Consider the following 27,087-nt stretch of genomic DNA (forward strand, 5'->3'; position numbering starts at 1 on the left):
GGTGATTTCACGAAGTTGCCACTTTTGCATGCTGTATTTCAGCGCAAATACCAGCGTGTTATTTACTAACCACCCATATTCCAGTTCAACCAGGCAAGACATGCTCTGGTATAGCTCTGCGCGGTGAGTACTTAAAAGTCACAGTCATTCTTTTCAGAAACGCCTGCTTTTTATGCAAATTTGTGGCTGTTTGCAGCTGATTCACTGTGAACACTATTTTTTAAGGTGACATAGTTACATGTACGTAACCCTACATTAAAGGGGTCATATGATGCTATTTTAAAGATCATTATTTTGTGTATATTTGGTGTAACAGAATATGCTGACATGCTTTAATGTTCAAAAAACACATTATTTTTCAAATACTGTACATTATTGTAGGTGCTCTATGCCCCGCCTCTCTCAAACGCGTCGTTTTCAACAAAGCCCCCTCCTTCCGACAAGCGCAGTCTGCTCTGATTGGCCAACTGACCCAGTGCATTGTGATTGGCCGAACACCACAAGCACGCGTCGGAAATGTAACGCCCCTTACCATAATCACCAGCTTCAAGCTTTCAAAGTAAATATCAAGACAGTTAATAATGTCGTTAGATTTACCATCAGTTCAATCCCGGAAGGGCAACAGTGTCGCGTGACAGACACAGTGATGATGCAGTACACAAGCTGCGGTTAAGACAGCTGACGTGCTATGATTTCTGACAGACAGTTCACTCTCCTGTGATGTGACCCTGTTCCCCACACACACACACACACAACGTGTTACTCTGCGCTGCGCAAAACGCCGCATTTGAACAGTCAATAGCAAATACTTAAACTAATAACAAAACATACTTACAGTCACTGATTCAGAAGCGCCAGATTGTCATAGCAAAGTCAGAATTGACTCTTTTTTAAATGTATAAACTTCAGAATATGTCGTTTAACGCACTTCCACATATACGTACATAATCGTAAAGACTTCTTGCTTTGCCAGCTCAGTTTCACATGCTGTTAAGTTCTGAAACACAACTAACATCACAAGTATATGTTGCTTTCTCAGGGGCGCACAAAATGTCTTCTCTTTCAGATCAATTCCTGTCATGGTAAAGCAACCGTTTGAAGAGAATCGACATGTTTTTATCCAGCTATCTGCATAATTAAACATTTGGCTTAATGGCACAGACATTTGATGGAAATTCAATTTTTTTCTGCCACAGTGATACAAGAATGCAATGGTTTTTTCAGCATTCGCATCTGCAGTTGCGTACTTTTGTAGAGAATGTTTGCAATGGAACAAAACGTCTTTGGCTGCTTGGAACAACATGACTTGTTGGTCTTGGCCTTTTTTACACCATGTAAGGTGGCTAAACGATGTCTTTCTGAGGCTTGCATGAACCTTTCCGGAATATATCATCTTTCTGTCGCCAACCCTTATGCATAAAAGGCTTTATTTACACCGAACTCGAAGTTCATTTGCGACAACTGTACAGTTTGCGGCAACAGTTTGCCAGAAGTTTCCAGCTCTTCACCAGTATTGGTGAACAATGTAATGGATTTTATATATTACCAAACAAACAATATCCGTAGTTTTGAGGGAAACAAAATGAACGACAACAGCAACAACAAAAAATAAAACAGAAGTGTTTGTTTGAAATAAATGGAACAAGGGATTTTCTCTTCCGCTTGCTTCACAAATAAACACCTATCACGTACTTCCAGTGTTTGCCAAACTCACATCCATAGAGTGATGAGCGGGTGATGTGACACATGTCGACAAGTTCACACATTCAGATGTGTGTTTTTACCTATCATCTTGGTATCATTTGAGAGTTTGTAGGAAATACTCTGCGCAGCATGTGTGATTGGGTTTTAAATACTATGTGTTTGTCTGTGTGAATACGTGTTCCCGGAAACGGAGTTGATCGGTTCCTAGCTGCACTTGCAGGACTTGACAATCATGTTGGAGAGCTGCTCGATTTTGGGGGTTTTTCCGATGTAGTAAAGGATTGTGAGGGGTTCCAGATCCTGAGACACACAGCAAGGAGATGCGGACGCTTCTGGATTGATGGTGTTATAGAGGCCGAGGATCTGAAACAGGACATGCAATGCACTTATTGAAACCATTGTTTAACAAATAGAAACTTTTAAGAAGCTTTCCATCTAGACTTGTACCGACTCCTCCCACAAAATAAAAAGAATGAAATGTCTTACGTTGCTGTGCTGGGTGTCTGCGCTCCACAGATACGGACAGGCTCCCGCACAGAAGTTGGCGTTATAACCTTTGGGTTCGTGGATCCACCTCCAGCCCAGATCCTTCTTGAAGTCGATGTAGAGAGAGCGTAAACAGCAGTTGTCCTGCACATTCCTGCGGGATGATGGGAGACAAACGCAGCTGATGTTCAACCCGATGGCTTGAGGGCCTGAGAAGTTTGACATGCAACTTTCTTCGTTGGTACATTTTTGGTACACTTTCAAACTACAGTATATGCACATAAACCTTCATACTCTTATTATTGGTGATTAATATATATTATGACGATTAAAATGAGAAAAAGCCAGTTTCGGTCTCAGAAAGAACTGCAGTGGCCTTCTCTAGCTCTATGCATATATTCCCATTTTAATTAATTGTTAAAATACGATTTAACATCACTGAACCAGTTTACAGTATAAACATTCATTTGTACAAACAAACCCAAATTTTAAGGAATAAATCAGGTAGAAATAGCTCTTTAAGCTAGCAATTGCAAGTTACCACTTTTTGCAGTGCAGTTTTACATGTACGCACATTTTCTACCATTGGATCCCTTAGTAAACATTGCTTAAGTAGAATATTTTGGTCTGTAAATGCAATTCACCCTTTGCCGGGAGTTTGATTGACAGGCGATCTGACAAATCATAACACAGAATCTGTCATTTTGTCTGACAAATAAACCGGACAGGAGAGTCGATTAACTTATACTGTACTGACGTCTTTCTGCGATTAAACAAGACACCTTCTGTGGCACTCCAGCGATCATAAAAGAGCCACAAAATGGTATTTATTGTTGGAATTTCTTAAAAAATAACGAAATTTGAAAGCTGAAAAGCTTTGTTTCATACCGAAAGTAACCTGCTTGTCCTCTTTGCTCCACCATGTATTATTCAATGCGTGAGAACATGATGTGAGCCGTGAGAGAGCCATGGCTTGTCGGACGTAGCAACAGTAACTAAGCGGGGCAGTTCTTTGCGAATGGTCAATTGTAGCATGTGCAACATTCAGAAAATAATTAGGCTAGTAATGCCTTCAAATTTCATTTCAATTCTTCACTTTGAAATTAAATTGGAATTAGATAAAAAATGTACAACTGCTCTCTCTCTCTCTCCCTCTCTACAGTATATACAGTATATATATATATATGTGTGTGTGTGTGGGTTAATATAGCATTTGATTTTTCAGCATGAATTACCATTAAATGTGTGAACATATGAAGTATTTGAGGAACAGATTATGTTAATAATCAACGTTCGAAATGCCAACTATAACAAATTTGTATATAGATCTAATTTTATAAATATACAATTAAGTCACAACATAAAACTAATAATTTCGCACAATAGTAATTGTGCGAAAATTCCGCTTTATTAATCGAAACTCTGTAAATCATACTTTGTGTGAAAATAATTTAATGTCAGAGTCAGAGTTTTGTGTCAGAGTTTTACTGCCTCTAGTGTTCATTTCTTTTGGAAACGGCAGTGATATGTACTTATTGGTATGTATTAAGTGCCTCCAGGTACGTTTTTGCCATGAGACCGGGTAGGTTAATTCAGTTCTAATTATGACTAAAATAAATCTAAGCATTTATATGCATTTTAAATATTGCACTACACAGATTTTTGACCAGTTAAAGGCTCCCTAGAATGAAAATGTCCCTGCCTCTTATATAATATATCGGTTACACTTTACTTGAAGGGGTGTGCATAAGACTGACATGACACCTTCATAATCATGACATGACACCTATATAATCATGACATGACACATGTCATGAATAAGAAGGTTTTGTATGCATGTTTATGACAACTGCCATTAAGTGTCATTCGCTCAGTTATGTAATTTTTAATGCAAAGATGACATTGTTTGAGTTGTCTTTGTTATGTGCTATGATTAGGGGTAAGGGTAGGGGTAGGGTTAGGTTAGGGTTAGGTCAAATAATGTCATATTTGCATTAAAAATGACATAACTGAGTGAATGACACTTAATGACAGTTGTCATAAACATGCATAAAACCTCCTTCATATTCATGACATGTGTCATGTCATGATTATGAATGTGTCATGTCAGTCTTATGCACACCCCTTCAAGTAAAGTGTTACCAATATATCTTTCATCTGAACATAGCAAATCATGGTTCACAGCTGTGATGTGGTTAATGTCTAATGGCTATAAACCAAAAAACGAAAAAAAAGAAAAAAGGGATGAATCCTTCGAGACATCCCACCCAAACCTTCTATTGCAATAGGAAATTTGTCGACACAGTAAAAAAAAACTAAAAACCGGCTCCATCAGGTGATTTCTTAAAATCCTGAATTCTGGCCAACGCTGCTAATCAGATCAGTCCATTCTTCACTGAACCCATTTTCAATGTCGATTTTTGATTTTACGATTTGGAGAATAATGTCTGCTAGTTTCTCAGCGTGTTAATACTGGATGTTTTCATGGAATCTGACATATCAGGAAATATAAAATGAACAGCACACTGGTATAATGTGAGAAAAAAACGTGATCGTGACAGCAACAGTCTGGACGAGCGAGAATACAGATGACTTTTATTAAAAGACAATCGAGCCACATTTAGCTTTAATCCAACAGTGAAACCTTTTCCAGTTAATTGATTAAGTTAAGTCTGGATTGATAGGTGGTCCGGTCTGCTTTGAGATGCGGCCCGCCGATTACATAATCCTGGACTGAAGTCTGGCTGTTTTTAACTAATGACAGATGAGTATCTATAGAGACAGCAGAAGCACTGTGCTGTGGTGAACATTCTGCTGCGGTTCAGGACAACTCAGTTTGTGAGGAGGTGGTACCTGGAGCAGAAGGCCGCGTCCAGAGCGCGTTTCTGTCTGTGGCTCTTGTGCTGCGACTCCAGCCGGTATGACGGGAGCAGCATCAGCAGCAGGTGTGGAGACTGACCGCTGTGACGCCGCTTTTTAAACATCTTCAGATCCCCTCCGTGCACAAAGCTGTCATCTATACCTGTGAACCGCGCAGAAACCAGACAATGTGTTAGACTGCTTTTAGCAACAAAGACATTTATGTAGCTCAAACAGTAGAGCGGTACAGCAAGGTCATACGCTAAAAAAATTGTTTTGAAATTTTTAACGAAATCTTTGAAATTTTACCGGACTCACAAACGAACAGACTCGCACCCCCACCCAAAGCCACCTGCAAAGCGCGCCTCCAGCTCCTCGCTCTTGTTGGGGATGATGTAATTATTTGAAGGCACAAATGTGCAGCAGGGACAGTGCAGGCTGATCTTGAATCCATTGTTTCTGTCTGGTGGGAGAGAAAAACAGTGAGAAACACACACATGCACAGCAAGGTCAGATAATCTACAGCAGATAAATGAGCTCATCTCTGGATCTGGCCCCTGATGTAGATCTAGCCCACTCCCATCATCCCTCAGGAGGTACACACAGCGTCACTGCCGTCTCTCAGCTCCAGCATTCATCACAGCCACTCTAATAACACTGAAGATCTCCCGCTGCAGCCTGAGCTCTATCGCTCTCCTGCGTAAAGTGATGGGCTCGTGCTGTTATGAGCTCATGTATGCCGGCGATGATCCTTCATCATTGCTTTTGCTCTGGCCTGTTATTACTGCTATTCTTGTGCACTTTGAAAAGCCATGGTGAAAACTCCCGCAACTTTCCGTGCATGAAGGATTTGAATCCATTACATCTACAATGCTGTGCAGATGCTTCACAACCACTTATCTCTTTTGATTTAGCGTGTCAGTAGGAACTATACTTGCCAAATATACTTTGAATATTTTTCAGTGTAAACTGAATGTAATATTGCATGTTATTTACAATTAAATAGAAATGTATTGCAGTTTACATGTATATTAAACGTAATTAGTTGAACTTAAAAGTTCTTTTTTGACCCACTTAAGTAGGTCCTAAGTCCATCTTTATATGTAATTTCAAAAATCATTCTATTGTCTTTGAAATATCAAAGTGTACTGAATGTACTGACAAGCATTTATGCTTAACTAAAATATACTTTAAAGCAGTATAATGTTAGTATCTTTGAGAAACTATTATATTTTTTATATTTTCTGCTTTTGTTCATTTTACTTAATGTCATTTTTATTTTTATTTTTTTCTCAATTCAGTTAATAATAATAAAATAAGTTCAAAGGTCCCCCCCCCCCTCTTCTTTCTTTTTATTTCATTTCGGTTAACATTTATTTCAAGAAATGAAAATGTTTTGTTATGTTTTAGTTTTACTTAACCCTGTTTTAATGTTATTTACATGACTTATATTGTCTTAGAAATACGCTGAAATTGTACTGCTGAATGTACTGATGAGCATTTCCATGGAAACGTGTGTTTAAATAAATTTATAGTTACACATTTGTAACAAAGTTGCAATTTAGTACATTGAAAAAATATTCACTTTAAAAATGATATCAAATAACACACTGCGGTTAAATTATAATCGAGTACATTACATCTGCGTTAGTATGTTAATCGACACATAAAAAAGGGTACTTAAAAGCATGACAATAGATTATTAAAACATGAATTAAAATGCATTTTAAATATTTTTTTTAAATTTGCCATTATTACAAAGTGCACTTTTTTAAGTGTGTTATGAACCTTAGATATAGTCAGTACACTTTAATTAACATTATATTATCTTAAAAATATACTTTTAAGATTTGAACTACAAGTGCACAGTTAAGTACACTTATTTTTACACACATCCATGAGTAGAAGATGACTCAGGAGTATTTTTGATCCATTCTCCCATAAGAGAAAGCTTGTAAATTTGAAAAGTGTATAGTATACCTGCTAAAAGTAATGCTTTTGTCAATGTTGTGGACATGGACTAAAAGCCATCGATCTTCAATTTGGATTCTTTAAGCTGATTTTAGTTGGATTTCCCAGTAGGACTGATATATAAATGATCTATAAACACTAAACTGGCTTCCACAATCTCCCGCTCCTTTACCTCTGTGCAGCAGCCACTCGCTGACGGCCTCCGTCACATCAAATGACAGCCACTCGCCCTCCGTACGGGTGCGCACCACCTTGCTGTCAATGTAGCGCTGCGTGGGTGACGTGAGGTCTTTATGACCTAAAATCTACAGAAACAGGAAAGGCATCAGCATGGGTCAACCACAGAGCGCAAACACCATCATGGACGTGCCAGTTCAGCCCGTATAAAGCGGCACCCTGTCAACAGCAGTTCCCTTCCTCCCATTGGAAGCTCCCTGATTGATTAGCCAGGTCTGGGAAACAGATGCTGGACAGGGTGCACTGTTATTCCTCTGTCCTTCGTGGCTGCGTGTTTACGTTGGACAGCACAGCTCTAATGCGTAAAACACTGCTTCAGCTGCGATGCTGCAACAGCTCAGCTTCCTTCCATCAGGCCACGGAGGTGAACGTGGGATGGAGAGGCTCAGACGGAGGCCAAAAATGAGATTGTTAATTGTAGAGTTGTTAGACTGGAGCTACAAGGGTCTGCTGTCGCTTTTGGGCCACTTTGGAGTCTAGTTACACAACTGCTGATATGGAGATAAATCTCCACGCTGAATGGTAAAAACACTTGATTGATTTAACAGCTGCTGAATTCCCAAGTGGTGCAGCAGGCGCAATGATATTACGCAGAGCCTGAAAATAGTCCCCAGCTAGGTAACTTCCAATAAGTCTATTTTCAGGCGCTGCGTAATATCATTCCTTGATTATTACGCCGGAATGAGAGTATAGTTCCTAGCCATATCGGCCTAGAAAATCGCAACTTTGAATTTTCCGTCGGTCTTAGTACACGACGTAACTACAGAAGAGTCAAGTTTTAAATAGGAAAAATATAGAAACTCGTTGGTCATTTTTGAGCGAGATGCTAACGGTCTAATCAGATTCAATGATCTATGCTAAGCTAAGCTAAAAGTGCTACCGCCAGACCCGGAGATCGGCTGAACGGATTTGAAGTTGAACTAGTTGAACTAGTTTAACTCTAGGGGAGTTGGAAAATGAGCCTATTTTCAAAAATAGTGGAGTGTTCCTTTAAAGAACTCCTCTTCTGTGATGAAAACTAAAATATATGTTGAAAAGAAAACTTTATTTAGTAGTTAATCTTGACACGAGCCAAAAATGTCATCCTTATTAAAAGGTTGAAACTGTTGAAAAGAAAACCTTATCAAGAAGTATGGCATCTATTATTGCTATTTCTAGGGAATAAATAAAAACTAAAATAAGCAGTGAAGCAGTTTTGCTAAAATATGTGACCCTGGAGTGGTATATTTGTAGCAATAGCCAAAAATACATTGTATGGGCCACAATTATAGATATTTATTTTATGCAAAAAAACATTAGGATATTAAGTAAAGATCATGTTCCATGAAAATATTTAGTAAATTTCCTACTGTAAATATATCAAAACTTAATTTTTGATTAGTAATATGCATTTCTAAGAACTTCATTTGAACAACTTTAAAGACGATTTTCTCAATGCTTTGATTTTTTTGCACCCTCAGATTCCAGATTTTCAAATAGTTGTATCTCCACCAAATATCATTAACAAACCATGCATCAATGGAAAGCTCATTTATTCAGCTTTCAGATAATGTATAAATCTCAATTTTGAAAAATTGACACTTAAGACTGGTTTTGTGGTCCAGGGTCACATATTGCACTATATTATCAGTACTGAAGTTCACTTTAATTATATCGACTGTATGAACCTGACCAGTTACAACAGGATCTTCAACATGAGTAATACAAATGGAAGCCGATCAACCTCTCCCTTCCCTGCAAACTCCTTTTAAACCCTCCCTAAGACATTCACCATCTCTGTGTTAGTGGGCCAGTGTTTACTGCACCTGTCATGACGGACCGGACACATGAACAGAGAGGAGGGGAGCGAGGTTAAACGGAGAGGCAGGTGGGAGGAGGGGAGCGCGGACCTCGACAGCGCTGGGATTTTATTTAGCCCTCGAGACCCTCCGAACTCTAAATCACCAAACAGCATTCCACGCTCACGACTCTCCACACACACATAAAACCCCGCTGATCGATGGGCCCGAGCCCTACAGCACCCTTAAGATAAATAAACGAACATACGAGGACAGAGAAGGAGGAGAAGAGAAGTTAAAAAGTGCATGTGTGGGCGCTTTCACACCGCGTACACAAGTCTGATTGACGTCACAGTTTGGTTTGTTCGGTTGGTGTGAAGACGGTTTTCTGAACTTGAGTGCGTATTAGTGAACCACAACTGAGTCCAAGTGGCCTGGGTTACTTTAGTAGTTAAATCTGGTATTGTTTGCAGAAACCTTCATAGTTCAGAAGACTATAAACCCTTGTGTTGTGTTCCAGTCATCTTTTCCTGAAAATGCTAGCTAATGATATCGCATTGCACTAAAACTTACTGACTTACTGAATCGACCCTCAGAGCTCGGTAGATTATTTACAGATTACTGATTACAGATTACATGATGAAAACTGTAATGTTAGTAACGTAATCTAGATTAATAATTTTAGGCAATGTACTCTGACTACTACTTAGATTACTTTTAGATTACTTTTTATTGAACCTGTTTTAAATTTACCATTAAACATACCATTTTGATATAAAAAAGCAAAGAGAAAGAAAATATATTCCAATGCATTAACATTTGATTAAACCGGGGTTTCTCAAACTGGGTTTAACATAAGAACAGTGGGTTTGTGAAGTTGATAAAAAGCTAATAATGAATTAAATCATAAAAAATGTAAAATAAAACTAATCTAAATATTTGATTTGTGTACATAACGTGGCCATTAACCAACATCACAGAACTGTAAACATGTGAATGTGTTGTTAAATTATTTGAAATATTAACTTCAGAGATATTTCAAGTAAATATTTTATTTTGAGGGGTTTGGCTTACAAAAACGTTTGGGAATCCCTGCATTACATGAACAAACATTAATAACATGAAGACAGCAATGACATTACACTAGAGGTCTGCGCGGGACTGTTTTTTTAGTCCCGCTCCCGCAAGGTTATATTCCGCACCCACCTGCTCCCGCTATATATATTCACTCTTTATTCACCCGCTGTCCGATTAGAATCATTTTCTTCCCGACCCGACCGTTCCCGCTAAATTTAGATCTCGTTTCCAGAATTTTCCTGCTTCAACACTAACTGCGGTTACTGAAACCACGCCTTCTTTCTTTGCGTGCACATTTGGGCGCATTATGCTAATATTTCCACATAGTGAGGTAGATATGTGGGGGCGTGTTAGAACGAGCCGTTTTAGGGGGGCGTGGCAGAGTCTTAACTTTGATAAAGAATATCTCTTTGGTTTTGAGACTTTAGTCTTTGCAACTTCAGGGATCTTATCTATGCACAATCAGCTTGTAACACTCCAAAGAGAAAGGAAAACTTGAAATCGCATCATATGACCCCTTTAATATTTTAACGGAAAAAAAGTGTCAGAGAAAATAAAAATGTTGTATAAAAATTGCATTTCTTATTTTTATTCGTCTTGTCAGGATGCAATTCATTTAACATTGACAACACGATAGGGGAAAAGTGTCGCAGAGAGAAAAAAAATAAAAATGTAGGTTGTACAAAAATAGCCTATTAGCTATTTTTATTCGTCTTGTCAAAATACTAAATTCGTTTGACATTTTTCTGTTAACACAGTAAAGTGTAGCAGAGAAAAATACATAAATACGACATCTTTCATTTAAAATGATAAGCAAAATATAAACAAAACCGAGTTGAACGTCCTTCAAGGAAAGCGCATCCACACTTTGCTCCATTCTGCTCTGTCACTCATCGACAACCTGCCTGTTCTGTTGAGGGCCGTATATTTACCACAGGTAGGCTACAGCCTGCTCTGATCATTATGCACATGCAGACCACACAAATAAAATGCGTGACGTTTAAAGCATGCGTGCAGCGCGTGCATAATAGTACTGAGCGCAAGCTGTACCGGTGGTCAATAAGAACAAAGCGCAGATATGCTGTTCTAAATGGACGTCGGGAACGGGATATTGTTAGACCGCACGCTCTCATTCAAAATTACACCAGAGTTACCGAATGCTACGCATTTTATTCAGGAATTTAATCCCGTGGCGCAAAAAATCTGGTCGGGTCCCGCGGTTCGCAGACCTCTACATTACACGACCAAAGTCTTCCAGGTTTGACATAGAGTTTCACAGCTGTACATCAGCTATACAGTGTTTAGTAACTTGCATAACTTTGCCAACATTGTTTTATTATTTTCATAATCAGTCATCAGTCAGTTAACCACCACAGACTTTTTTAAAATTTTTAAATTAACTTTATTCACGCAATATAATACAACTTTAATCTCGTAATTTTGACTTTATTCTATAAATATTCTGGCACTAAAATACTGCCATATTTACTAAAGCTCTCATTCAAAATTACACCAGAGTTACCGAATGCTACGCATTTTATTCGGGAATTTAATCCCGTGGCGCAAAAAATCTGGTCGGGTCCCGCGGTTCGCAGACCTCTACATTACACGACCAAAGTCTTCCAGGTTTGACATAGAGTTTCACAGCTGTACATCAGCTATACAGTGTTTAGTAACTTGCATAACTTTGCCAACATTGTTTTATTATTTTCATAATCAGTCATCAGTCAGTTAACCACCACAGACTTTTTTAAAATTTTTAAATTAACTTTATTCACGCAATATAATACAACTTTAATCTCGTAATTTTGACTTTATTCTATAAATATTCTGGCACTAAAATACTGCCATATTTACTAAATTACTTAATGCAAACACTCTTGGCACGGCGGGCCGAATGAAAGAAAGAAAGAAAGACACAAAAAAAAGACGCAGTTCTACAGCAGCATTATAACAAATGCACACAAGAAATACCAAGCCGTGCACATGACATGCAAAAAAAAATAAAATAAAATATATATATATATATATATATATTTATATTTATTGTGGCCACGAATTGAGAATACATTCTCTCATTTTAATTGAAAGGTCCCCCTTTTGGCGGGCCCTCAATCAGCCGGGCCCCATATGCACGTGCATACCCAGACGCTACGCCCCTGTACTGTAATATGGCTGATTATTACGTAAATTTTGGGAAAATTAAATAAATTAAAAACAACACTGGAACTGGCATGTGGTCCTCTTGAATAATTACCTAGTGCATGGTATTAGCTATTTAAGCTATTTTGAAGACGTAAACATATAAAGCAGTTTGGACCCAAATAGAAAACTGTGAAAAGAGATCTACAAGGAAACCAAGGAAGCGAACTGAGTGTGAAAACAGCTAAAGTGTGCATGCAAGTACCGAGTCGACAGACTTGTTCATGGAGTTGAATGAGTGGATGGAGGGCTGATGGAGAGGAGAGGACTGACCTGGTAAAGCTCAATGCGCTGCTCAGACACACGGGCCTTTGAGTTCTGCAGCCTGAAGATCCTGAGCTCTGCCTTCACCAGGTTCGAGGCGTTCTTCTCTATGGAGCTCACGTCAAACCTGAGCCTCCTGAAGTACGGGTTGTAATGTGTTGGAGAGATGACATCTGGAACAAAGAGTGGGCAGCGTTACTGACCCGCTAGGACACTTTGCATGCGTGGAGGTCCAGTATGTACAGAGAATCCCATCCCTCTGCCAGTCCTGTACACCATTATCTAGTTTGTATATGTAGTAATAGCCCATTGGATGAAGTTTAATGTCAACATGAAGTCTAAACTGGCTCAGCAGGGGAGAAGTTGCAGGAAACTCCTCTTGTGAAAAAGAAGTGCGCATAATCGTACTGAATGTGCACTTGTAGTGTACTTCAAATCTTTAAAGTATATCTTTAAAAAACTGCACTTGCAGAAAATACAATATTAATACAATTAAAATGTGCTTAAAAAGAGACACTTTCATAACACACTTAAGTCCGTTTTTATAACTGACTATTATGCCAGGCAAAGTCTCTCATATAACACTGCAGTGTTTTTCTATATTCAATTTTGAATGCATAAGTAGTGGTGTACTAAGTGAATGTTTGTGAAATGTGTGTGTGTGTGTATGCTACTATGTTTGAGCTGGTTTTCAGGGCACAGCTTAATAGTTGCTAAGGAGTTCTGGGTGGTTGCTAGGGTGTTTTGAATGAGTGATAGTGATGCTTGCCTTAGCTAAAAGCTCTTTAATGGCTCTTAGGTTTAGAAGAATGCTCTTCTTATCAAGAGCAAATTACGGGAGGGTATGTGGGTTTCACCGAGTTCAGTTTCAGGCTGTACAAAATAAACAAACAAGTCATAATCAGTCATTATGAGTGACTTTATTATAAATTTAAATACCACAAGCAAAGTACTGGTCAAAAGTTTTATTTTTGAATTTTTTTTTTAATGTTTGTGAAATTAGTCTCTTCTGCTCACCAAGGCTGCATTTAGTAATTGCATTTATAAATCAGAAAAATGTGTGAAATATTATTACAATTTAAAATATCTCTTTTCTATTTAAATATATGTTAGAATATCATTTATTTCTGTGATGCGCAGCTGAAATTTCAGCATCATTCCTCCAGTCTTCAGTGTCACGTGATCTTCAGAAATCAGTTAACACTGTCATGAGCTGGGTTTGCTTCTCTGTTTCTCTCTCACACACACGGGATTTCACACACACATACATACACTATCATGCAGACACACACACACACACACACTCAGGCACGCCCATGCTCATTCTAGCCCTCATCTCCACCTGTTTGTCATCACGATCAGCGTTCGTGCTGCTTTGCGGTGACACCTGTTCCCACTCTGATCTAATTAGTGACTCTATTTCTAGTGGTTGTGCTTGCTGTTCTCTGTCGGATTATTGTGTGTCATGCATACGGTATTGTTTCGCCCTTCATGTCAATACTATCAGAGATCTTACCATGTCTTGTCTTGCTTAGTGTTGCTGTGCTCGTCTTAGTATTCTCTGTGTCCTGTGGGCTGCTTTCAGTGAGCCCAGCACCACGAGCTCTCTCCAAGACGGGAGTCCTCTGAACCTGACCATCATCGGTTGTTTTGTGTTTCATCCAGTTCTGTGTCATTGTACGACAGACTGCCTTGTTTTGTGTCTTCAACAAAGACCGATTCTAACGGACTGCCTTTGCACGTGGATCCTTTACATCACCCTTGACAAACACTTTATTTTAAGGTGTCCTTGTTACACAAGTTACATGTACTGACTATTGTAATAACAATTAATTATGCATAATTACAAGCAAGTAACCCTAAGCCAAACCCTATTCCTAACCATATAGTAAGTACATGTAGTTAATTAATATTACTCAGTACTTAAATGTATAATTACACTGTAACAAGGACACCTTAAAATAAAGTGTAACCCAAAATTATTCAGTTAAAAGTATGAACATGGTTCAAATATGGCTAGCTGTGAAACAACCAATTTTCAATTGCAATAATGAAATACTGAGATTTAAACTTTATTGATGATACATATATAAACCTGGTTATTGTGTATTTAAAATGCATTCAGTTTATTAGCACCATTACAAAAATCTGACCTGTTTCATTTATGTGCGACTGACGCTCCACATTAAGCTTATTAGTCTGTTTATGTTAAAACTAAATACATTTTTATGCAATTAAAATACATAAATCTTAAATTTAGGCCTCTTTTTTTTGAGTGCAGCTTGTGTGGTTATTTGTTTAAAATTAGCACGTATAACCTGACTTTACAGGCACTTTAATAAGCAAAGCTAACCCTCTCAGCTGGGTTTGTTTTCTTTTTGATCACAAACAATGAAAATATCTCACAAGGGTTTATTATTCCCATCTAAGGAATTTTACTGGCTTACATAAGCTTGTTGATAGCACCTTATTTCCAAGCACACACAAAAAATGATGTAAAATAAAATAATGTAACCATTTTTCAATAAAAAGAGATAACGTTGGAAAAGATTAGTCAGATGTGCTGCTGAAACTGAACTGGCTGAACCCGAAATAAAGCTCCCAAAAAGAGCACTAGCCGTGATGAATGATTCACATCTCGCGCGCACACACACACACACACACACACACACACACACTCACTAACTCTCTCACACATGCACACACACACACACACTCACTAACTCTCTCACACGCGCACACACACACACACACACACACTGACTCTCTCTCTCTCTCACACACACACTAACTCTCTCTCTCTCTCTCTCACACACACACACACACACACACTAACGTCTAGGTTACTTGTGTAACCCTCGTTCCCTGAAGGAGGGAACGGAGACGTTACACACACACACACACACACACACACATTTCTTACACACTAATATTAACAAAGGGCCTTTTTACATTCTCATAAATCACTCGTCAGGTTTGCCATTGCAAACACTTGGACCTTAAACTCAGGAAGACTTCATTATATGCATATGTGCCAGAAAATATGCACAGCGGCTTGATCTCACAAGAGCTTCCTTCCTGAGGGGAAAGACACTACAGTGCTGCACTGTGGCCGCCACCAGTTGTTTAGTTTGCGAAAAATGCTTATCTGATGCTTAAGCACATATTTCAAACATATAAACTTCAACTGGACCTCCGTACGCACATCTGTGAAGACATGACATCATGTTTGTTGTAAGCAGTGTAACCGTGAGCCCTGCCAGTGTATAAGCTGTTTACCCTAACCGGAATATACATCTTGAAGGCATTAAGCAGTTAAATAGACACGGATCCCGGTTACTGATCTGCGCCTCCGAACGCTCACTGATCAAACACCTGTGCCAGGAAATGCCTCCCAGTGTCCTCTGCTCCGCCACTGACCCCAGTCCTACTTCCTGTGTGCTGGATTTCCTCCAGGCTTTAATGAACAGATAGATTAGCGAGCTTGTCTGCTCGATGACACGGCTGTCCGTCCTTCAGTCTCGAAATAACTCCTGTTGCTGACCGGACCGTCTCTCTCTCTCTCTGGATGTGTTTGACAGGGAAGTAGTTAGCGTTTGAATCAAATTGCACAAACACATGAGTGTACACTTTCACCCATTCACTGTCTACATTACAGTAAAACACCCAAATCATCATCCACTACAGATGTTCCAGATTGTGTATCAGAATGAGAGTCCAAACAGCTGATAAAAACATCACAATAATCCACAAGTACTCCACACCACTCCAGTCCATCAGTTAGTGTCTTGTGAAGCCAAAAGCTGTGTGTTTGTAAGAAACAGATCAATCATTAAGATGTTTTTATCTTAATGAATTATCAGTTACTTTGCGTGAACATTTGGGCGGCGTTATGCAAATCTTCCCACACAGTGATGTAGACATGTGGGGGCATGTTAGAACGAGGCGTTTTAGGAGGGGTCGTGGACAAGTCTTAACTTTTATAAAGAATACCTCTTTGGGTTTCAGACTTTAGTCTTTGCAACTTTAGGGATCTTATCTATTCACAAACAGCTTGTAACACTCCAAAGAGAAAGGAAAACTTGAAATCGCATCATATGACCCCTTTAACTCACAGACACGCAGAACAGCTGTTCATATTATTTTCAAAGGTGTATGTTTCAGTTACCGTGGAGACCTATGGCACGGCATGTGGCTTCAATAAAACTATGATATTAAGAGGCTTATTCATGGGGATATATTTGTTTTCTCAGCTTTTACAAGCAGTGAATTATGAGGAAAATATTAAAACGTTCATTCACATTCAAAAGGCTTGATTCTGATTTATGAGTTTGAGAAATTGCCGGATGCAACCGTTCGCAACCTCCGAGTCACTTTTACCATTTGAAAATGGAAACTGAGACCAAATACTGGTAGCACTGTGCTAAAACTCCGGTAAGGAGAGTGGAGGGAAAGTATTTGACCTACTTTAGAGCATTTCTCACTTCTGTAAGACATGCTCTCGGATTCCCCCGTTCCCTCGGCGGGACTATCCCGTGCTCGTCCTGTCCTGGGAGGGTCAGAGAGAGGAAACAGAACAGCGCAGGCTGACCGGAGGCAGTGTGGAGCATGGCGCACAGTAGGCTGCTGCTCAGAAGGGTTTTTACATAACATTTAACATACACAGTAATAGTTACATTAGTTCTAACTTAACTACAAATTCAATAACATGACAGTACTTAAGCTGTTTTCAATACATTATTGCCTTTCCAATAATGAGCTACTTTTTCCATTCAGTGGAGCACAGCGTGTCAAAATGCTACATCGCTGTACTGCGGTAACAATCAAAAACTCTCTTAAAATGCCTTCTCTCTGTCTTAAATGAAAAATGATTTATTGTAGTGAAGTGGTTCATTCAGACGATTCATTAAAATGAACCAGTTAGAAAAAAAAATTCGCTAGTATTCAAAAGTTGCGGTCAGAATGATTTAAATTCTTTTATTGAGCAATGATGCATTAAACTGATCAAAAGTGACATTTAGAATGTTACAAAAGATCTCTATTTCAAATAAATGCTGTTCTTTTGAACATTCCATTCATCCAAGAATCTTGAAAAAATAAATAGTTTCCACAAAAAATATGAAGCAGCACAACTGTTTTCAACATTGATAATAATCAGAAATGTTTCTTGAGCAGCAACTCAGCATATTAGAATGATTTCTGAAGATCATGTGACACTGAAGACTGGAGTCTGTCCTGTATATGTTTGCACTATGTCCATACTTTCTTCTGCACTGGAAGCTCCTGTTGCCAAGACAAGTTCCTTGTGTGTGTAAACATAGTTGGCAATAAAGCTCTTTCTGACTTCTGAGTAATGATGCTGAAAATTCAGCTTTGGTCACAGGAATAAATTACATTTTAACAGATATTCACATAGAAAACAGTCATTTAAAATTTTAATAATATTTCACAATATTACTGTTTTTACTGATATATGCAGTCTTGGTGAACATAAAAGACTTCAAAAACTTCCTACTGAGCCCAAACTTTCTAACAGTACAGTAGCATATATGAATTGTTTTTCCTTTAATTTTCTCATTTCTAATTTCTAATTGAGTGTACATTGACCCATTAAAATGTTCAGACAGGAGAAAAACAAAAAAGCAACAAAATTGCAGTATATCACCAAATAGTAAAAATATAGCTAGCTTTTATATTTCCCACCTCCCAAATAAATGAAAGATGTTAAATACTTTGTTTTAGTAGCTTATAGTGAAGCTGGCTCCTAAAAGCCTCACTTAAAGGCACAATATGTAATTTTCGCCGCTATAGAGGGCGCGTATTCAAAATAAACAAAGAAGCAAAGGCATAGTTTGATGACGCAGTGACTGAGTGTGGAATCATGGGAGTTGTGGTCTTCATCCCCACAGCCAACACAATCCGACGGGACTCGGGCAGAAATCATGTTCATGGATGAGCTAATGATTTATTAATGTAGTAGAATGAAGCAGGGTGAGGCTGAAAGCCGTCGAAGCTAAACAAGGCCGCTGAACGAGCGTGGCACACGGCTCGAAAGCAGCGGAGCTTTTATTAAGCCACAGTCGAGCGCTTCCGTTGCTTCCAGGTCGTGCATATGTGGGGTAAAGCAGCAGAGCTTTTATTATGCCACAGTCGACCGCTTCCGATTGTGCGTATGTGGAGTAAAGCAGTGGAGCTTTTATTATGCCACAGACGACCGCTTCCGCTGCTTCCGGTCGTGCGTATGTGGGGTAAAGCAGCGGAGCTTTTATTATGCCACAGTCGACCGCTTCCGCTGCTTCCGGTCGTGTTATTCTAAGCGCACGCACGTCTGCTGCTTTAAAGTCTTGAGCTCGTTACAGCAGGATGGATTCTGATTGGCTGTCAATTTTTTATCGTTCATCAGCTGGAGAAAAATCGCTTTGAAAGTGATTCCAACGATATTGTTTCTCTTTGTCTTTATCGTTATAGTTGTAGTGTGGACTCTGCTATTCTTTAATATTGAGAACAATTTTTAGAACTATATCTTTATCGTTATCTTTATAGTTATCGTCCTTGGTGTGAACGGGCCTTTAGTTGTGCATCACGTCTTTGAGAGACATAAGGCAATAAGCAATTCGCTGGGTTTTTTTTCTTTCTTTTCTGTCAATCACCAATTTTAGAGCTGTCAACCTCTCTCAGTTTATGAAAGTTGGCACAATGTAGTGGTATTGTGCAGTCATAAAATGAGACAAAACTCCTGTTAAGTGTTTGGGCAGAAGAGAAAGAAAGAAAAAAAAACAAGCTGGATGAACTAGAGAGTCTTTGGCTGCAGAGGATGAAAGCAGTGGGAGCTGCTTTTTAGAAATAAAAATGAAATGCAATAAAAAACCAAGACATTTAGAACGGTTACCTGCACTCCTCAAATCAAAAAGAAGATAAATGACTTTGGTTACCTATTCACGCGTTATTCAAGACATTATTCTGTTCCTGTCTGCTGTTGTACGTACAGGACATTTGGAAAGTCGCACCTGTTAGTAAACACTGTTTTTCCGATCTCAAACACTGACTGTGTGGAAGCAGCCAAAGTAGCTTCCAAAAAACTGCCACTGAGAGTCGAGACCTTGAGAGGCCGAACGGAAGCCAGATTAAGATAGACAGAGAGCTGGAAGAATATACACTTAAATATGAATTTGCAATGCAAAACTTTAAAGCATTCAACAATTTTTTATTTCTTAAGAAAATGTGAGTGGTGTTTGCCATGCATTCGTTACTGCAACAATGCTAGAGTGCTGATGCTGTTTCTTAATGGCAAAAAACCAAGCAAATCCACTTTAGTCTCTATGTGAATGACTTGCGTGCCTCCTTTGTAATGGATGTTTTTTTCACCTGTCAAAGTAAAAGAAAATGAATAGCACATCTCTCCTCGACAAGCCACATGATTTGAGCAATCGTGAGATCATAGTCAGAAAAATCGAATTTTTTAAATGCATAAAAAAAGTGTAAAAAATAAAAAACATGTTTTTTGTTGAGTATCATATTTGAGGCATCAGAGGCCCAAACTGAGCAAAATATGCAATTTGGTGCAGATGCTGATATTTAAAAGTAAGATGAAATTCTGATAGCTTGTAATGCAAATGAATGAGATCTTTATAGCAGTATAGCAGATACTTAAATAAAATGGAATAAATATCATTTGTCACTCTACATCTACATCTTACTGAGATAATATTTTAATTATTAGCTTGATGATCAATACATATAATGCAGTGCAATACAATGATGAACAAATAAACATTCCTCAAAACCCTGATAATCATATTTGAGACTCACTGTTTATTCTAAAAAAGATTTCACAGCAAAAAGACACGTGAAGCACGAGCTGAAGGTGGACGTTTATACAGATATAATAAAGGGCCTTATCATTTTTAAAAATGATAAACTATCAATCAGACGACAGAAGGCATGGAGTAGATTGTGTGCGACAGGTCTATCAGCAAAGTTTTAAAGATGCCTTATAATTGTGCATCAAATAGTATAAGGTAGGTTTTATAGGGTTAACTCAAATATGAGTAATAGTAACAGTGATGCTGGCCTTAGCAAACACCAGTAATAAGCTGAGGTTGCACCCACAAACACACATTTTCTCTTTCTCCCTTCATCCGAGAGCGATCTCTTCCATGTCAGTGGGATGTTTTGTAACCAGCCAGGACCACCATGAAATTTCATTGGTCAAAAATCCTGCTCCACATTTCTGCGTGTTAAAATGTCAAATATGATTATGTGGCATAGGGCAGTATTTTCACATTCAGTGTGTACAGTCTTTGGAGACTTAGTATGCATGGAAATACTCTAGTTTCTAACCTCTCAAAGCATCTCGATCTTCCCTTCTCGCTTCTTTCGAGGCCCTGGACACGTAGATGGGCCCCAGATTTCATTCCCACACTGCGCTGTGCTCGTGTTTGAGTATTGTATTACATGAGACCTGCGCTCTGCCTGTAAACAGTATAAAAGCGCTGGAAGAGCAGTTGTTATTCTTACACAATCCCACTCTCTCTCATCCTTTCCTCAAACTCTTTCTGTCTCACTCCCTTTCACTCTTTCCCTGTTACGCAATGCAGTTTGGCTGTCGCTAACTCCCAAGTAGAAGAGGGTCCAGGTCTTGCGTAAGTACAGAGTCCCCCTTTTTCGACAATAACCCCACTCGAGAATCTCACCAAGAGATGTTTGGTGGACCGAAACCAACTCTCTGAAGGCAGCTATGAGGAAACCGAGGGTTTCGTAATATCAACAACTCGCACTCACATCTGAGGGAACCCATAGAAATGTGCAAGGAGTCCCCCTTTTTCGACAATAACCCCACTCGAGAATCTCACCAAGAGATGTTTGGTGGACCGAAACCAACTCTCTGAAGGCAGCTATGAGGAAACCGAGGGTTTTGTTACATTTCTCCCCAAGCTTTCGTAATATCAACAACTCGCACTCACATCTGAGGGAACCCATAGAAATGTGCAAAAAGAGTAGATGTTCATAAATAAACAGCTGGTGGATCATCTCGCGCAGCCAGACCTCTGACTAAACTGCGAATGTCTGGTCCACGCCGCCGCGCACTTAGACAAGAAAACACTGACTGGCATGTAAAACAATGCGACAATAAGTTTGTTCATATCTTCCATTTAGGTGCATTAACATTATGTAGGATATAGAAATATATTATACCACAAAAATTGGTCACCGTGTAGTAATAATAATAATAATATTCAAAAATACAGTAAAGACATGTATAATGTTACAAAAGTTTTCTGTTTCAAATAAATGCTGTTCTTTTCATGCTGCTCAACTTTCTATTCACCTAAATGTATCAAGAATTTCACAAAAATACGAAGCAGCACAACTATTTTCAACATTGATAATAATCAGAAATGGAGAATATACATTTAGTTGACTTGCTACTAAGTGCCTCAGAAGAAAAAAAAAGCTTGTTGCATTAACCTGTTACCTTGTTTCCAGATTGATAAAAAGCTTTTACTCTCAGAAGCTGTGTAAACTCAGCCAATCAGATTAAAGCTTGCCAGAAAAAGAAAGGGCTTTCCAGTTTTGTGGGTATCAAAGCTGGAGGACGACACGCTCTGATTGGCTGACCGTTCCGTCTCAGAAAAAAAGGTACAAAGTTGTCACTGGGGAGCTAAGGTACAAAAGCTAAAAAGGTACATCTTTGTATCTTATTGACCCCTAAATTGTAAACATCAATACCTGAAAGTTACATATTAGTATCTAAGGTGTACACATTACAGTTGACAGTTTTGTACTTTTCTGAGCGTGTACGCAAATCTTACAAGTTTTCTCCCCGCAGGTTGTTCAACATCAAACTCCATTTGTCTCCATCTTTATCACTCAAACGCGCGCCCCAGAGGAGCTGACTTGAGTGGCTGTGACGGGCCATGTGGTGGAGGTTTGAGCGCCCACCCTTGGCCCACACGCTCTGGTGTGCTGAGTTGTTTTTGGGATGGCCTGCACAGTGCACGCCTGTGTTTATTTACAGAGGGAGAAGCGCTGGGAGATCTCTAAACATAATCCGTCACGCACACGCACCGGCCTCTTCTGGAACATACACAAATGCTGACACACTTCTTACACCCATGCACTCCAAACACACTCGAGAACAACTTCAACTTTCTAAACAAGCATTGCTGTACACACACAGACACACGCAGAAAATCCACTGAACGTCACTGCAGTAGTTCAATAAGCAAGTAGACTATAAAACACTGTAAGTTATTAATTTTCTCAGCTATCTATGATTTATGTGGTATCGACTTGTGAGCGTGTTTATACAGCAGGACAGATATTCTCTAGAATATTTTGTTATTTGGGTAAAATTAGCTCAGCTCCATTTGCCATATGTAACAAATTAGTTCATGCGCCCTGTAATTTTCCCAAAGATAAAAGAGCAACTTCTGTCAACAACTGTGTTAAAAGGCACAAATTATTTTGCTCTTAAACTAACAAAACGGCTGACCTCAGACGAGCAGAAATAGCAACAAAAGCAATACTGTTGAAGCGGGTTTAAATTTAGGGTGTTTGCATGACTGCGTGTTTGCTTAGAGACAAAACCTCAGTGTCACAGAGTTTCGGGTAACACTTCATAAAAACTTCACCCATGTACATTACATGGCGCTTAAATCACTACTTAATGTACATTCTGATGAAGTAATGAAAACCTGATTCATGCATTTTCACAAACATTCCTTCGTTTGGTTGTATAAGAACGACTGATATGTTAAGCATAATGCTTGTTAATGATATATTAGTGAAAATGAGTCTGAATCCTTTGCCATTTTCAAAGATTTTACCCACAAGGTCGAATGTGAGCCGTCTGGCACTGACTGCAGTCATTCTTCATTTTGAGTAACATTTATGTTAGTATGTGTAATGTACAAGAGACAACGTATATTTACTCAGTGAACTAGCTATCCTGCTTTACATTAGCTAAATTAGATCCGGAAAGTGATTAAATAAACACATATCAAACGTTGTACAAACTTCTGTAATGATTAATGTTCTATAATAAATCATACGAAGAGGCCTATATGAAAACTAGAAAAAAAAATTCTACAATTACTGCACTGATCAATCATGAAAAGGGTGTAAGAGCTCAAAATAGCCAAATGCTGATCAAGTCAATCTGACACTGCAAAGCTTTATTTCAATAATTAATTTTATAACAATTTAAATTGCGAATAATAGGGAGCATGCATGATATTCATGCTAAGATATTGTTGCATCTAAAAGTGGCAGTGCAATCACGAGTTGCATGGAGGAGACAATGCTATGAAGCTTAAAAGCCACAACAAGCTGTTTTTGCTCAGTGACTCACTGTCATATTTTGTTTTATCAGGTTAGGTGTGTTAGTGGCGAAAAATATGGCGCTGGATAACAGAGAGCATACTTCAGCAAGCACTCAAAGCGCATATATACTAAGTCATATGCTCTTGAACAGCATAAACCACACAAAGTCATAAAACGGCTGCAACATAAACCATTTCCTAGAGCCTGGTCCCGGTGCACAGAGGCAGCCTTGTGTTCCTGTGCGTTCAGTCACAAGGGAGCTCTGTACTGGGCTCCAAGAGACCTGCATTCACAAACAGACCGGTGGGGCCACGGTATGTTAGCATTTATGCGTGCATGGACATTTAATACCACAGCGAAAACATATGGACCTGTTGAGCTGTATGGGACATTAGGTTTAATGGACATTCCTGCAGGACGGACGATATTTGAACGGGTTGGTTTCTTTCTTAAAGGGGTCATCGGATGCCCATTTTCCACAAGTTGATATGATTCTATAGGGTCTTAATGAAAAGTCTGTAACATAGTTTGGTTAAAATTAGCTGCTCTCAGAGAGACTGTTTACTTTAGCCGCATTCATCGTGAAACTTGCTAATTAGCACATTATTAGGAAAGGCGATTTGCAAAGATTCATTAAAAAACCTTATACTCACTTCTTCTGTAGATGAGGCTGGATCACGAATGATTCGCGCGAACATAGACGCATTTATGTAGATCGCGGGAGCATTCCCTTCAGAAACAAATGTAACCCACTGCGTCTTCAGCGACTCAGATGTCGGGAGTAAATGAGGACTGCTATGTTCATTATTACATCCAACAACAGAACACCTCAATCGCTTAGGAGTCATTCTTGTCTACATCTGCTCCGGCGGTGAAACAATGGCGGACTGATGACAGTCACTCAGGGCGGAGCTAAGACACCAGTCCAGTCTGTGCTGAAACACTACTGTCAATCAAACTATCGTGGGAGGGGCCTGTCTGTGTGACGTCACACAGACAGGCATCTGAGATCGGCTCGATTTGAGAAAGGGGTAAAGATTTTAGTAGATTAACAAAAAACCACTGGGTGGATTTTTATCATTATAGGGTGGTTGTGTACACACACTGACAACACACATTTCAGTTCAAACTACTTGTAAAAGTGCATGTAGCAAATTTTATATATATGTATGTGTATACATATATATTTGAAGGATCACGTGACACTAAAGACTGGAGTAATGATGCTGAAAATTCAGCTTTGATCACAGAAATAAATTACATTTTAAAATGCATTAAAATATAAAATAAATCTTTTAAATTGGTAGTGGAATGGTAGTGCAGCTTAATGTACTTTTCAAACCGAAAGATTTGCATTGTCCTTTAAAAGAAAATAAAACAGTAAATAGTTCTAGAATTATACTCCTGAAATTTGAAATAGAACAAGGTCTGACTCTGGCTCTAATGGCTTTGACAGCTTCATATTTTTCCATTAAAAATATAATTCTGATGACTTTCCAGCTAATTTACACTTTTCTGATTATTTTTCTTTTCATTACTAAACTGTTTCAGATTCTAATTCAACAACCTCCCAAGTGTCTTCTTTCAAAGATCATCACGCCTGCAGTCCAAAAGGTTTGAGAATGTGCAGATGTGTCAATGTGCAGATTAACAAGTTAAATCTGTTCAAATTAAAGGCTCCAAAAGGCGGTTTTCGCAGCGATGCCATAGAAGAACGATTTTGGGTTTCCCAAAAAACCTCTCAGTGAACAGTTCTTAAAAGAACCGTTTTTGTCTTAGCATAAAGAACATTTGAATAATCTAAAGAATCTTTTTCCGTCACACTCTTTAAAATAGGGACTTTTGGAGCTATGCCATAGAAGAACCAATTTGGGTTTAAAGGAACCATTTTTGAAGAACATTCTAATATTCTGAAGAACCGTTTTCCACTATAAAAGAAACGTTTGTGCAATTGAATGTTCCAGGAATATTAAAGGCTCTTCAAGGAAACATTGATGCCAATAAAGAACATTTATTTTTAATAGTGTACGAGGAACAATCAACTGCACTCAATGGATGGTAGAAGTTCTTCATGGAACCAATAAAGATGCCAATAAAGAACCTTTATTTTTAAGAGTGAAGCATTTTATTCTGGTGCTTTAAAGACACCCAAACCAGAAGAAACTTTTTAGGCTCCTCGATCAGAAGACAGTTCTCTGCTGAACCCAGGAGCCCCTGAAGAACCTTTATTTTCAAGCGCACATGAGATTGGCTGGAGGTGGGGGGTGCTGGGAGAACTTCTCCAGTGAGTCCAGCTCCACACCCCAGCAACAGTGGGTCTCAGGGTGGAATTTTCCATGGAGCATGTGGCACGGAGTATACGCACACTGCTCTCTAGTTTAAATAGTGCTGTGTGGGCTCTGCCAGCGCTCTGTCTCTGCATGAGCCCCACTCTATCTCTCTCTCTCTCGTGCATATTTGTGTGGCTTCCAGTGCCGCTGTGCCCTGCAGTGCTGCCTGCGAGCGCTTCCTGGCGCCCAACCAAATAAGGCCGAAAGCATGTGAGCGCATTAGCCAACACATTCTGAAACAGGACACCTCATTCAAAGTTCACTTGCAGGAAAAAGCTAACTACATCTTATATGGTTATTATCTAGTCTTCTTTCTTTTCTATATGCTCATTGTTTCCTTGCCACACATTGGCTCCATTCCAAATCTGCACTGTCTACATAGGCAGCTGCCTTCTAAGGATTCTATCTGAAATGGAATCTCATAACTGACCGGAACTGATTTGGAACGCTCTACATAGGCAGCGACTACAAATAGCACTCCTCCGAGGAAGTGTGTGGGAGACTTGACTCCCAATTGATTTCAATGGAGTTTGGTGTTAGCAATGTGTGCTAAGCTAACACTGCTAAACTTGAAATAAAATACACAGCACACAAAGATTTTGTAAACTGCCCATTTTTAATTAGATTGAACTGTTTTTCATTCATACTTTTTACTATTGAATGAAAATTTGTAAGGGGCCAAAGGTGCACCGGGGGTTTCATTTTATTCTGCTTTTAACCACTAGATGGCACAAAAACTGAGGCAATTTCCTAAACCTCCGCATTATGGAAATTTGGCTGATCTTTAATGCGATAACAGGCAGCATGGCAAAGCTGATTCTGAACTCATTTGATCTAATATGTATTGTTGTAGA

The 27,087-nt window shown here is 38.9% G+C and overlaps 1 protein-coding gene across 1 annotated transcript in view; it reads right to left on the bottom strand.

Annotated features, from left to right (window-relative positions):
* Nucleotides 1-1,856: 1,856 nt before the first annotated feature.
* LOC107562423 (transforming growth factor beta-2) overlaps nucleotides 1,857-27,087 on the bottom strand; it is a 28,535-nt gene continuing 3,304 nt past the window's right edge. The window contains exons 2-7 of the mRNA XM_016247056.1: nucleotides 12,588-12,751; nucleotides 7,193-7,325; nucleotides 5,402-5,512; nucleotides 5,044-5,212; nucleotides 2,191-2,344; nucleotides 1,857-2,067 (exon numbers count right to left, since the gene is read on the bottom strand). Of these exons, the coding sequence (XP_016102542.1) occupies nucleotides 1,909-2,067; nucleotides 2,191-2,344; nucleotides 5,044-5,212; nucleotides 5,402-5,512; nucleotides 7,193-7,325; nucleotides 12,588-12,751 (890 nt within the window). The 3' untranslated portion in view covers nucleotides 1,857-1,908. The remainder of the gene's footprint in view (nucleotides 2,068-2,190; nucleotides 2,345-5,043; nucleotides 5,213-5,401; nucleotides 5,513-7,192; nucleotides 7,326-12,587; nucleotides 12,752-27,087) is intronic.

Source organism: Sinocyclocheilus grahami, unplaced genomic scaffold, assembly GCF_001515645.1.
Source record: "Sinocyclocheilus grahami isolate Dianchi unplaced genomic scaffold, SAMN03320097.WGS_v1.1 scaffold822.1, whole genome shotgun sequence".
Lineage (NCBI taxonomy): Eukaryota > Metazoa > Chordata > Actinopteri > Cypriniformes > Cyprinidae > Sinocyclocheilus > Sinocyclocheilus grahami.